Source organism: Pyrgilauda ruficollis, unplaced genomic scaffold, assembly GCF_017590135.1.
Source record: "Pyrgilauda ruficollis isolate IOZ18807 unplaced genomic scaffold, ASM1759013v1 scaffold25, whole genome shotgun sequence".
NCBI lineage: Eukaryota > Metazoa > Chordata > Aves > Passeriformes > Passeridae > Pyrgilauda > Pyrgilauda ruficollis.
Genome location: NW_024523822.1, coordinates 11,664,494 through 11,678,818, shown reverse-complemented (window position 1 = coordinate 11,678,818; position 14,325 = coordinate 11,664,494). Strand labels below are relative to the sequence as shown.

The 14,325-nt window shown below is 36.7% G+C and overlaps 1 protein-coding gene across 1 annotated transcript in view; it reads left to right on the top strand.

The window, feature by feature from the left end:
* Nucleotides 1-14,325, top strand: part of ANGPT1 (angiopoietin 1) — a 152,669-nt gene that overhangs the window by 96,867 nt on the left and 41,477 nt on the right. Inside the window, exons 5-6 of the mRNA XM_041470794.1 lie at nucleotides 1,370-1,497; nucleotides 6,873-6,974. Coding sequence (XP_041326728.1) covers nucleotides 1,370-1,497; nucleotides 6,873-6,974 — 230 coding nt within the window. The remainder of the gene's footprint in view (nucleotides 1-1,369; nucleotides 1,498-6,872; nucleotides 6,975-14,325) is intronic.

Genomic DNA, 14,325 nt, shown 5'->3' with positions numbered 1-14,325 from the left:
CTGCTCTGAGGGGTTCAGAGGGAAGATAGTACTCCCAACTGCACGCCCTTGGCATTATTCTCACCACCTGTGGCCCGTGTAGTCCCACATACTGTGCAAGGCAATTGCCCTGTTGCACATCAGCATCAGCTTTGCAGTGGAGGCCATTTCACTCAGAGTGAATAAGATATAGTCCTTTTTGTATCTATAATTCACACTTTCAAGCCAAAAATGAAAAAGAAGTATCATTCACCAGAGGATGAGTGTGTCTGGAAGACTTTAAATATTGTATCCTTATTGTAAGGATTAATGAAGTGCTGGCCCAAACCCTGCACATCACTTAAGGACATGTTTAACTTTAAGAATCTGAGTAGACAGATGGATTTCCATGGGAATACTGATGTGCTTAAAATATGTGTTGTTGGAATAAAATCATATCCTTCACTATTGTGTGGGGTCATGCTACTTTTGTTTGTGAAAGTGAAGAATACTCTAAGATATTACTCCTTCTACAGGGAATTTCCTGGTTGTTCAAGACTGGGATTCTCAACATTTTGCACTCCTGATTTCTCAGCCCAGACTCATATATATATACATATGGTCTATCTGTAATATACAGGATCAAGATCTGCACTGGTGTTATAACATTAACTGCTTCCCTGTGCTGAGCCAAAATGAATTTTATAAATCTTGCCTCTAGACACCTGACCTCAGTAGCACTGCTTTTTCTTTTATTGTATTTATTAACCTTTATGAATGCAGAGATGAAAATAATTAAATTATTCTCTACCAAAAAAAAACCCCACAAAAAACAAAACAAAACAAAACAAAGCAAAAAAAAAAAAAAAACAAAAAAAAAAAAAAAAAAAAAAAAACCCAAAATTAAGCAAGAGACATTAATGCCCCAAGTTCCTATGCTGCTCAAAAGTCATTACTTCGTGAACAGCACAAAACTCTCTCCTTCCAGCATTGCTGTCTTAGGTGAGCATCTGTGTCAGATCACAATACTGAATACATTTTTCCACGTTCATGTGCCATCTCTGGGGCATTCTTTGACAACCTCCCAGGTTCAGTTTTAGTCAGAGGCAACACCTGCAGGAGCACAGAGCTTTGCAGTCAAAGGAGCATGCTGTGTTACCTCAGCAGACAGGATGCTCTGCTTAGCTATTTGTATCACAACTTCTTCTAGTACATACTCTGCCATCTGTCCAAAGTCTTTGTACTAGCTCTTTACTAGAATTTGCCAAATGCATGAACTGTGTAAGAAACACTGTACAGTTATTACTGTGCATCTTTAAACGGGATGCAGTGTGCAAAAGTGGACTTCCCAGATACAGAAATGCTTAAGACTGTTGTTGTAACTTATATTATCATGTCTTTTGTTTTGCAGTTTTACTAAAGAATGCAAAAAAGGAAGAAGAAAAGCCATTCAGAGACTGTGCAGATGTATACCAGTCTGGTGTTAACAAAAGTGGGGTCTACACTATTTATATTAACAATGTGTCAGATCCTAAAAAGGTAAAGACTGAGTTTATTTTCTTGTTTGTTAATATGATATTGCTCTGAACTGAAAGGAGTGTTTTGAGTCTTTATTGAAGTTATCATTCCACAAAATATTGTGCTGGTATAAAAAGCTTGTCTTCTATTTAGTCTTTAAAAAGTATAATAGGCTGAGAAAATGATTAACTGTATTATTCCAGACATTCTTCTTTCCCGCTGACAGAAAATCCTTCCTAAGTTCCAACGTACACTCAGTAGTTGACTCACTTCCTCCCACTTGGCAAGATCAGCTGAATCAGACTAAGGCTGCAAATAAATCTGCAATAAAATTTCGAAGTGAATTTGTAAAGTGTGATAATGAGGAAGCTGATCTTGGGGATTATCTGGTAGCAGGAGAAAAGAAGGAGCAGAATGAGTAGTTGTTAAAGATAAGGATTTAAAAAATTCTGCTTCACTTGTAGGGGACAGGGAAAATCAGGTTTGGCTGTAAAGAACACAACATGCTGAGTGCCAGCACTGCTTGAAATTATGAAGCATGTATAATCCCATCCTTCTCAAAAAAAAGAGACTTGGGAGGGGGTTTCTTTTATGCAGATGAAACATTAGTCTTTATAAGAGATTATTTTTTTGCAAGGCTTTTGTTGTTAAGGTACCTGAGTCAGGAACTGAGGTTAGGAACATGAGAGGATGACCTAAACCCAGCTTGTCTGTGGGGGAATGTTGGCTGTCCCTCTGAGAGGGCATTGTTGGGAGCAGACACCAAGGCTAAGGGCTGATTACCTGGGAAATGCAGTGGTGGCCATAAAGTGGGCCAGACAGGAGGGAGGGAACCACTTCTGTCTGGTGAATTTATTCTTACTGCAGTAAAATGGTGACCCTGCAAACATAAAAAGACTAAAAAATATTACCAATGTTGTTGTTTACAGTAATATTATGATCATATTAAGATATGCTAACCTTGTTCCTAAGTGGAGTTTGGTATTACAAAAGGCCTTTGGAAGCCTGTAAACATCAGTGTGTTATAGTTTAGCAAGGAATTAGAGTTCGTTAAGCCATGAGTAGAATTGGGGTGGGAGAGCTTTATGGGCCAAGATCAACATGATTCTGGTAAATGTGAATGGGAAAATAATTGACATGACATAAAAGGCAGAGATCCCTGAAAGCATTACTGAGCAGGACAAGAATAATAAAAAAAATTCTGCAGATGCTGCTCCACTCAAAAAGAGATGCAACATCTACATCCAAATTACATGTACCAATTGGCAGTAGTTTTCTTAGCCTTACTGAAGCTCATAAGCCATTACCAGAAGCTGGACTACAATTAAAAACAATGGTTACCTGGGAACACTGTGACACTGATGCTTCTGGTACATTTACCTCAAACCCACTTCACTGGCAGTATAAGGACACAGTGGAAACCATCCTGTGTTTCCACTATATTCCTGGTTACAGACAGTGCTATCAATCAACACAGGTATCACAACTCAGCTGGTGCCATTCCATTACGTTTTCCTGGAGGGTTCCTGTTTTAGCAAGAAAAGGCAGGAGTGTGTGTTTCTGTATGTTGGGCACATTTCTGATACGCCTATTTCTGTCTTGCCCTAGCAATAACACAGCAAGAGCTGAGCCCAGGCATGTTCATGTTAGTCAAGTGAGGAGTGTGATTGCTTTAACAGGTGGTTTTTTAGACATTAAGGTCATTTAAACAAGCTGTAAGGTAGTGCTGTGCAGATAGCTGAACTAACTCCAGCTGAGATAGCTTCAAAATCACATCAATGCAGCATTGTGCCAGCACTAATTAGCCCAGAGGTAGCACCACGCAGACACAGTCAGATTGCTCTAATATCCTGATAGGTACTCCATGGAGACAGACTTGCTTGTTTAAAGCCAGCTTAGTTATCTGGATTACCACAATGCAATGCACAGTTCTGGCATGTCTTAAGAGCCCTAATATATTATTATCTTCTGTATTACTCACAGTCACAGGCAACTATCTCATTCATAACAATTTTGTACGTCAGGTTACAAAATATACCTTAATTTATTTTTATATTTTCTAAAAGATACTTACTAGAATCCTGATATTCAATGGAAAATACCTTTGTCATATATACAAATGTTACTCTCAATTTGGGTGTTTTTTTGGTTTCACATCCATTTATTCACAAAAAAATTTTCCTTCATACCATTTACATACCTCGTTTTTATATTCTCACTCATGCTTTAGACTGCAATTTTTGTTTCTTTTTCCTAACTTCAACAGTTCATTAATATAGTTCATTAGCCTTCAAGCCTCCATCAAAATTAGTGTTTCGTAACTGTTTAAAAGGATCTTAATAATATTCCATATTTTTATATAGAAGGAGAAAAAGATAGAATTAAACTATTGAGCTAATTAATTGGCTTATTCTGATGTGTATGTGTGCAGTGCCTGATAATGTGGACAAATTATTACTCTGAGGGAAAGAAAAGGCAAAAAAAAATCCTCTCAGTCCTTAGCAAAGTCAGGGTGAGCTAGAGGGGAAGCAAGGCTTCTGATGAGCAAGGGAGCAGTGAAAGTAAGGTAGTCTCATTTTGGAGTTGGAAGAACCAAGTCACCTTAGGGAAGGCCAGGTATGATTGGTGTGACTGCAAGCAGGAGCTCTGCATGTGCCCTTGGACCAAGGTATTGGCTCACCCCCTCTCTCCCCAAATGCCCCCACAAACGTGGCTGCTACCAACACTGAAAATGTGAAGTTATCCACCCCTGCTGCTGGGCTCCCTGCATCTGTGTCCCCATGGTTCTGCCAAAGCAATTGCTGTGGCTGTGGTCTTCACTCCTCCCCCTTTACTTTCTTCTTATGGACTTCCCACTAAATTTGTGCTGGTGCTCTCTCTGGGCATATCTGGCAGAATTTTAACACATTAAATGTAAGCTATCCCTCTGTGCTGTGCAAACTGTCATCAGACTGTTTTTGCGTAGCACAGACACATTCCCTGAATCTCAAAGGTCCGGTCTCGAGCTTGTTGCTCCATGCCAGTGAGGTAGATTTGTGGGGTCTTAGTGTGCATGCACTTAAAATGCAACTTATAGAAATTTCACATCTTCCATTTACTTTAAAATTGAGCTTAGATCTGAATGCTATTTATAAAATTTTTAATAATTTAGACCATAAAGCTAAAATAAGTAGAAATAATACCATATTTGCTTTTTAGGAGCTTGAGAATTTTTACCCATGCATTTAAGGAAGAGCAAGAGTGTAATATTTTGGATGTCTTTTATTCTAAGTCAGGTTATTTTATTAATTATAAAATCAGAAACTACAATGCATACAAATTCAGTCACCTTTTCTCATCCTTTTCTAATAGACGGTTAAGTATCAGAACACATTAAGTGGTGCTAAATGGCTGAGTGCCTTGATGTTCTCTGGGACAGACAAGGCTAAAGCTATGCACAGGAACATCTACAGTCACCATAGAACTCCTGTTGATATGGGCAGGTGTTTGTGTCTATCACTGTGGAAAGTGCCAGACCATACAATGATGACAAGTGAAAAAGGTGCTGCTGGCAAATCTTTTTTTCACTGTGCAGCTTTCTCTTTCAATTTGATATATTATTCAGAAAACTTCAGTCTTTTTATAGGTATTTCATTATATCATAGTATGAAAATCCCAAAATTTGCATGCATCTTTAAAATGAGTAATCTTAATACAGTCAAGGATTTAATGCTTTAAAAATTGGCAGTGGATTCATGGGATCTTGAAATTACTTATAAGGAAAGTAAATCCATCTTTTAGAAATTCTCACCGTAAATCAGACTAAAGACATTAAATCCTGGATATAAATGTTTTGACTCACAGTGGCTTCCCTAAAGAAGGAATAGGGCCAAAATATTTGTCTAGAAAATTGTGGGTTTTCTTGTGGTTACCCTGAATCAAGTTCATGTTTGTCCTGGTATTCTATTTCCTTCCTGCACTTTCACAGGGACTTCACTTGGCATGCCTGGTGCAAATTAAAACAGAAACACTTGCATATTGTTACTATGACAGTTCTTAGAGTTAGAGAAATTTAGAATGGCTTTTCCTGAGGGTAGAATATCGTCCTCTAGTCAACTGCAGGACAAAGTTTTATTTAACTGTGTTGAATAGCAACCTCCAATTTGTCAAAGCAATATAAAGCTTTAAATTGCCAACCAGTACTTAATGGATTGACTTTTGCTGCTGTGAGTGCCCAAAGCTAAACCTCTTCAACACTCTTACATACTGACTTTTTACTTAAAGGGCAGAATACAGCTTTTAAAAGCACAGACAAATAAAATTTACGATAGGTGAAGTGTTAATATGGAATGGATAAGTACAGGGGAATGAAATTAGGAAAATTTGCTTCAATGAGTAGCCCGAAGAGACTTTGATCTTAAAATCAAGTGTCCTACAAAAATAGAAACAAAAATGATTACTGCTTGTCACATACCAAGAAAAACAAGTGCACAAGCAGTAGTTTAATTTTTTTCATAGTTTATCTTCTGTATTTTGGAAGGATAATGAAAAAGAGTTAAGTGAATAAAAGTTAATATCCATTTTTATTATTATATGGATTATTTAAGATTTGTAACAGATTTCATATTACACAATATTCTAATATCAAGTGTCAACCAAATTGTCAAATTGTTTCATTATCCTTTATACACAGAATCTTCAGCATCTAGGTTATAATTTTCTTAGTGCAATGGTGACAGGGTATGATCTTACATATTGAGTATATATCTTAACTTCTGACCTTGTCTCACAGATTTCATCTCTTGAGCCTGTTTCTACCTATATTCTCTGTCATATAAGGCAGCTTGCTCTGAGGTCACCTGTCCCATTTTGGGACACTGCCTGGAACACTGCAGGCAATATTACACTTCTAAGGAAAACAGAATAACCTCATCTGTGCTACATTTCAGACTCTTAGGATGAGTGTTTTCTGCAAGAATTCTCAAGATTCTCTCCGAGACCACACGACACTCTGCTAAAAGCTACGTGAAGCATTATTATCACTGGAAGAATTACTCTTGTTTATTAAGAGGAAGGGAGCGGTTTCAGGGACACTGCATAGAAAATAGAAAAAAGAGCATGGAGGAATGTGAAGAGGAAAGCTGAAGTAGAAGGGGATGACTGGGAGATATTCTTGGTGATGTACTGAAAGGAGACATTGCTGGGAGAGTTACACTAAACATAAGGAGACAACTGTTTGTCACCAAATGACTGAGGAATTCATTGCAGGAACAGGGCATGAGTGCATAGGAAAACACACTTCCTTAATAGTGTTATTCACAAATACTTTTCTCCCCCTAAGATGCAGAATTTCAATGCAAACTTGTTTTATATTTTGTTTGGGTTTTTTAATTTTTCTTTTTTATTTACTGTTGTAGGTCTTTTGTAATATGGAAATTGCTGGAGGAGGATGGACAGTTATACAACACCGAGAAGATGGAAGTCTGGATTTTCAGAAAAGCTGGAAAGAATACAAAATGGTGAGGTGAAAAATGTGCAATAGCTGTACAATTTGTACAAGTGTCATATATCAAATACTACTTCTTTTTGACCTAAACAGATGATTCCTCCTATAGTGATGCGGTATGATCCTGCAGTCTTTTATGAACTACCTTTCATCATGTCTGTTGCTTTTGAAAATAGTTTTTACTCAGTTGAGTATTATTTCTCTCAGATCAGTTACTGAGGTCAAAATGAGATGAGGCCAGAACGCTGCTGTGTGTCTCTCTGAAGTCTTGACTTGATGTGATGTTCAGAGGTAAAAGGCACCTGATGATGTTTCTAAGGCATGGATGTTTTCAGCTGAGAGGAACTCATTCAGAATTTGGAGCAGATAGGAATAAAAATTTTTACTGGGGTTTATCCCAAGTCATACAGCACCTCTGCCAATCAAGTTAATGTACTGGAAATGTTGATACTTCAAATAGGATTACAAGAAAATAAATAACTTAACAAATTAAAGATGACATGACTTCAAGCAGGCTATTTTCCCTTTGCCAACTCAAAAAAAAATTTACTCCAATCTAAATAACTTGTCACTTTTTTTCATTCTCTGCCTGATCAAACTTTCTGATGGAGCTCCATTCTCTGAGTCTCTGAGGACTGGCTTGGATTTCAATGACATTCCTAGTGAAGTTTTCAGCACTGTGTTATCAGCCTGGCAGAGGAAAGGGGTTTTTTTATAGTTTTCAAAAAATACTAATAAAAAGAGGATTTTAAATGATTAAAAATAAAAGCATTTAAAAATCTATAAAAATTTATATGGGAAAAAGTTCTGTAGTAGAACTTACCATTTCAGAAATAAACATATCACATTATTGAACAAAAATCTAATTTTGGATTATATTGATGTTTTATTTTCAATATTGTTTGAAAATATAAATAATTATCTGGGTCAGACTACTGCTCTTATGGATAACTAGAGGATGCAATCCATTTCGTAATATATATTAACAAAAGTGATGTTAAAATGAAAAGAATATTTTTAATCGAGGTAAATAATTGGAAATTTCTATTCAAATTGATATTGTTTTAATTTAGCAGAAAACTTGAAAATGGTTTTACTCAATTTTGGTTCAGAATCAAATAAAATATAAACCATCAAATTATTTTGGGGAACCAAAATTTGAAGCTTCCACCAGTCTTACTAGTAAGGAAATCAGAATTTGTGTGTGCAACTTACATATGGACTTTTTAAAATTTATACATATCACGTTAATGATTTTCTCAGCTTTTATCTCCTGAGATTTTCTTAGGCAGTGTAATAAATACAGCCCTTTGTAAAGTTTTCCCATGTGGCCGTTTTTTACATATATCCCTTCACTTAATAATTTTCCTCCACTTTTCCTTCACAATAGTGTGGATCTGTACACTATTAGATTCTGTTGGTTTTGTCTAGTTCAAGCAGTCTGAATTAATTTTGCTTCTCTTTAGGAATGATGTAGTATTCTGAGGGATCACTTACTTCTACCAAATAAAAAGGGTCTCTTTTGGACTTTTATTGACAGTTTATCCTATATGTCATGAAACAAGATGTGGGAACAAGATCTTTCATAAACTCTGGCCTCGCTCTGCTTCTATGAACAGTTTTATCAAGTAACAATCATAGGCTCCCCTCTGTGGTTATCATAGAATGCCAAATGTTGAATGTAGAATGGTAGAGGCTGGTGAGCTCTCTGTGTATTTGTGTGATACCTGAAAGCATCTGAGCTTCAAGCCAATAACAGCGCTAAATTCTTTCGTTGTTCAGAGAGGGTGTGTGGTGTGTGTTGGACCACAGCCCTTCTCCTTCCTGACACATCTGCCTGGTGTTTCTTCCAGTGGAAGCTGGGTAGTGTGGTGTGGGAACCCAATGGCACTTAGGGCTTACTTGGAGCAGTTGAACTTAATGCATGTTTTCTCAGCCCATCATTCAGATAGAGATTTCCAATTTTGTTAAGATTTTCTTCTTGAGCCTTTAACTCATTGGGGTTCTAAAGCTAACAGAAATAATATCATCATATAATAACAGCAACCACAGGTCTCTGAGGCTTCATTTATTTTCAGAGCATTTAGTTCTTATTGGAAACAAATCTGGAAAACTGTTGAAGTTTTTAGGCTATAAGCAAGTACTTGCCAGCTTCTGAGCTGGACAGGAATTCAGGCCACCAGCCTGCACTGCTGCTAAAGGCCTCAAAAGTTATTGGCTGTTGCAGTGTTAGGAGGCCACTGCACATATGCTCTGGCTCTAAACAGATCCTTACAGCAGCTTACTTGGGAAGGGTGCACAGAGAGCAGTCTCTGCAAGGGTGACATCACTGCTGGGTTACAGGAGTCACTGACAGCAGTGAGGCTCCTTGTCTTTGATGTAGTTGCACACTGGTGCTTTCAGCTTACATGAAAGCATTTAAGTTCTGTTCTGGACACCAATACAGTAAAAAGGTTAACTGATAGGTAGAGTAGACATAAATCTTTTGAGTAGGAAATATACAACTCCACACAGTCAGTGATAGTGCAATAGTGGTGCTAATTTTTCCTCCTGTTTTCTTTTCCTCTGTTTCCACTTGCGTTCAGCCTCCAATGTGGAAAATAAAGTAACACTTTCTTTGGTATCTAAAATGATAGCTAATGAGTGCATAACCTTTTCTGTAGATTCACTGTTATGCAAGGTTGGTTATGTATCTTCTTGCTTAAGGTCATATGTTCCCAGTATACTCCAATTTTCTTGTTAGTCTTATGGTGTGCAGTGTAATTTTTACTTTTGCTTATAAGAACTGATTTCTGACCAAGAAATCTCTTGGACCATTTGAGTTTTGTACATTCAGTAGTAATTGGATTAAATTCAGAGAAAACCCCATAAGTTTGTTCTTCCATCCTTTCCTTATCAATACCTACTACCTCTGTTCTTTTGCATTTTGCAATGGATTTTCCATTATGCTGTTTGTTGCTTATCAGAAAAAATCAAAGTGGAATAACAAAAAATTTCTTTAATAAAAGTTGAGATCACCCTGAAGCAAATGTCAAGTATTTTTTCATATTTTCTTGCCTGAGAAAATGTAAATGTAAAACACTACTAAGGGTTTTGATCTCTAGAGGGGAAATATCACTTAAAAATTATTGCTTGCCATCTGCAAACCCAAGACCCTTTAGAAGGGGGTTTTCTACAAGCTTACTGTCCAAGACACAGTTTTTGGCATTTATTAGGCAGTTATTAGCAATAATCAAATCTGAGTAAATGGTTAGCTCATGTGCTAACTTGGCTGTTGAGACTTCTTGATCATTTTCCAGTTTTCAGTTCTTGGATGAATGCACCTTTCCCAGTGACTGTCTCCATTTTTGCCAAATTAGGTGACGGAGTATTGAATTCCCTATTCTCTAGCCTTCTAACATGTCTAGTTTAATAATTCCCATGAAATTCTCTAAATTTATTCCACATTTGATAGCCCAACTTTCACTATGAGTTTCCTAGGGGACCTTCTTCAGGGTTGAGTCTGTTGGGAGTTTCCTCAGACATTTAAATTTTCCTGCTTTCTCTCATTTGAGAAAAACTCTCAATAGGTATTTGAAACTATGTCCCTTAGCCATCTCCCAGCAATCATTTTCCTAGCCAGTTTTTTTTATTGCATGTCAGTATTTAATTGTACTCTATGCCTTAATTGCTACTTTCCACTCTCTGATGAAAAAAACTTATCACTTCCTTTAATCATTCATGTCATGAGCTAGATTAGGATCACTTGTACATAGTACACACAAAGATGAATTTCTAAGCTATATGGCAACCATTTCCTACCTTCCTGACCAGCAGCTGTTTTTCTTTTGGTTTCTTTGAGGCAAGAATGACGTTCAGCGCTAAATTCCACATTCCTTTAATTTCATGTTCCTGATTAATATCTAAGAGTCCAACAACAGTTCAGTTCAACAAGTCTGCTGCCAATTGTTTCAGAAGTCATCAGTAGCATTTGTGTATGCCTGAAGAGCACATCTACAAAACCACTTCCATTCCTGTCGCAGTTCCTTCTTTTTCTTTTCTCTGTAAAGCTGTTGGGTCGAATTGATGGTATGACACCAGAGCAGGATAATTTATGTTCTTCTGTGGCTTAAATTCTTCACACGCTGAGAGCCAGACCACGGAGGTAGTCACCAGAACTTTCTCAGGAAGTGTTTTTGGATGCAATTCTTGTGGGAATTTACATTGTGTTATCTGGAATAGCCTGGCTTTCCTCTGAGCCTCAGTAAATTTAAGCTATTATAAGAAGTCTGGTGATCTGTATCTTCTGCTTACTTAAAGGACAGCTGAAAGCATCTTTGGACTCTATGTCTCTGATTTCCTTCTAGACACGATGGTTTTTACACATTTTTATATACTTCCCACAGTCCACCTCTGTAAGTAAGCTCTAGTTTGGACAGAGGGCCTACCTATTGCTTGGAAAACCTTCTTGTTTGTGACAGTAAGGTTGCTGGTGACTTCATGTTTTCATCTTGCTAGTCTTTGTAAGTCTTACAAGCCTGAATTATACATAAGAGCTACCATTCCAATAAAGACTTTATTTTTCAGTGCCTCTGTTCAGTTCATTCTGAAAACTTCCAGATGTTACTTACATTCAATTTGTATTTGCGAACTGTTCAGCTTCTGTTTTAGGATATGGCCTCCTAATTAATTTTGTGGTCTCCACCTGTTGTAAGCCTTTAAGCCTTAAAATTTTAATTTCTCTTGTGAAAGTTTTAATTCAAGTTTCAAGTTCTGTTATAATTCTCCCTGCCCACCTTTCTTGCTTTTAAACCCTGACATTTCTTTTTTTTTTTTTTTCCATATCGGTTCAGTAAAAATGTTGACTTGTACGTTTTTCCTCATTCAAAATAACGGTATTCACCACCATTTACATTGTATTTGTCTTAAAAGAAGAGACAAAAACTCAAGCTGACATAGTTTCCTCTTGGAGCATTAACTGATAATAGATAATTCTCTGTTGTAGTTGTAACACTATTTACAAATAGTGTTCAGGTTATATTTTATCCCCAAATACTTGATGAATCAAATAATTACAGACAGAGCTTCAATCCCTTTCAATAATTAGAACATTATGTTCATCACTTTCTTTTTCAAGTGAGACAATGATTACATAAAAATGCATAAAGCACCTTTTAGAATTGTTTGTGTAAGATTATTGATTCTGGTTCCACTATCTTAGTGCAAAATAACTTCAGATGTGGGTGGGATTTTAAGCAAAAATTACATAAACCATATGGCTTGGCTGAGGAGAATGTTCTTGACAGAATAAAAAAAATTACTCATAATTTGAAAGCCCATACTGTGGGAACAAGATATTTCATAATTCTTAGGGTTTTTTTTTGTTTTTTTTTTTTTTTTTAAGCTAGATATTCTGAATGAATTTTAATCTTTTTCCAGGATTATAACTCTTGAAGTTATGTTATGCATTGTTACGGTCATCTACACACTTCTTGCATTGATAGATGTATCCCTGTGTTCTTTAAAAGAGGACTCACATATGTCTTGTGACAAAAGATCATCACTAAATTTTAGAGTAGTTTTGGGCTGACTCAAATAACATGCAGAGAAAATGCCCAAGCAGTAGCAGGTAATGGGCCATTCTCAAATGACAGCTGGCATAGGGCTACCTTGGTATTAGAGCTGAGACAGTTTCACTGTTAGCACAGGAAATTTTCAGGGCACTTTTCACAGATTCTTCTTCCTCCTGTTTCTTAGTGGAACACTTGTGAGGGAAAGAATTACTGGTTCAAAGAATATAGGCAAGCATTTGTTAGATAACCTTGGAGTAGGAAAGGAATATAAAAAAAAAAATTCTGGAAGAAAGAGAGCCTTCATGAAGTTCTCTGTACTACATCTATCCATCTAGCTACTAGCTGAAGATGAATCCCGTAATTTCTTCAGCAGAGATGGCTTTGTGCTTTTTTCCCTGTCAGTGGCGTGATGCAGTTAATAAAGTGCCTTGTAATAGCAGCATGTTTTGAAAAATGAAGATTTGAGAACAGAATGGACCTGTGAGAAAAGCAAAAACTAGGGAATGCATGACCTTGGAAAAGACAGAAGTTATGTTTCTGTAGTGTAAACAAACCAGACAGGTTGGGAGTAGTGGTGGTCTTGAATGACTATGTTGAACAAATGACTTATAGGAGTGACTTATGATTAGAAAGCACACTCAATATGTGAATAATTTTATAACATATAGTGACAAATTCATTACTTATGATAGTATGCTTCCAAGTCATAAGTTTCTTACATCTGAAAATAGACAATTTTCTTCAAGGGTCTGGGCTAGATAACATGGAAATAATTTGTTTCTTTCACACATTTTCCAAGTGAGTTGGATATAAGGAAATGATTTTTGGTGAGTGGAATGTGTGTTAAGATATTATGTGAGTAACGCCTTGCACAGAGACCCACCCTCCTGTGATAAAGAATGGCATGTCTTGCTGGTGTAATAAAAAGTCTGTTCTGACTGCAACAGTTACTCAGATAATTGTTACTTTCATCAGTGCTATGGAAAGAGACAGCATTTTCTCTGCTTCTCCTGAGATCTAAATCCAGTATGTCCAGTAGAAATAGTCATGATATTGAAGTGGTGAGAGACCATACTTTGTTTTATGAAAACATGCTTATGAAACTCTTCTGGTCCTGACCAAGGCTTAATCTACAGTGTAAGCTTCAACAGAATTATGTAAGGGAACAAGAATGAAACAATATTTGTCTCAGAGAGGATTGGAACACCATATTGGGCACCAGAGATGTTACTACAAAAGGAAGCATCCTCTTTATTTTGGATAATATTTTTGGATGTGAAATTAAACACAGTTTTGTGTTGGAGCACAGTTGTGTTTTAAATGTCTTATACTCAGCACAGTCTTTCCTAAGCAAACATTACTGGATAACATTAGTTTCAAGAGCTGTCTTGACACATGGATGTATACTGTGCCTGCTTTGCCACTAGTCCTTCAATTTAACAGCATTGATTCATACTGATAGGACTCGTGTTATTCCAAAGACTGTTACTTAATAAATTTTACATAATGATAACAAGATTTAGCTTAATTATGCTAAATAATTAAGAGCACCATGAGAAAGATTAAAGTCATTAAAGAACTGTTCTAATCACAAGATGAAAATGCTATATTAGAAGAGCCAGGTGAGATTCTGTGAGGATCCTTTTAAAATCTGTGACTTGAAAATATAGTAGAATTGTAGCAGAAGTCTTCCCAAATAGCAGTTGTGTGATCTCATCATGGAACAGCATTACTCTTCAGGGAGGAGCATCTTCTGTATGATCTGCTCCATTTGGAGTTTGGTGGAGCAACTCTTTGCTTTGGGGCTCGTGT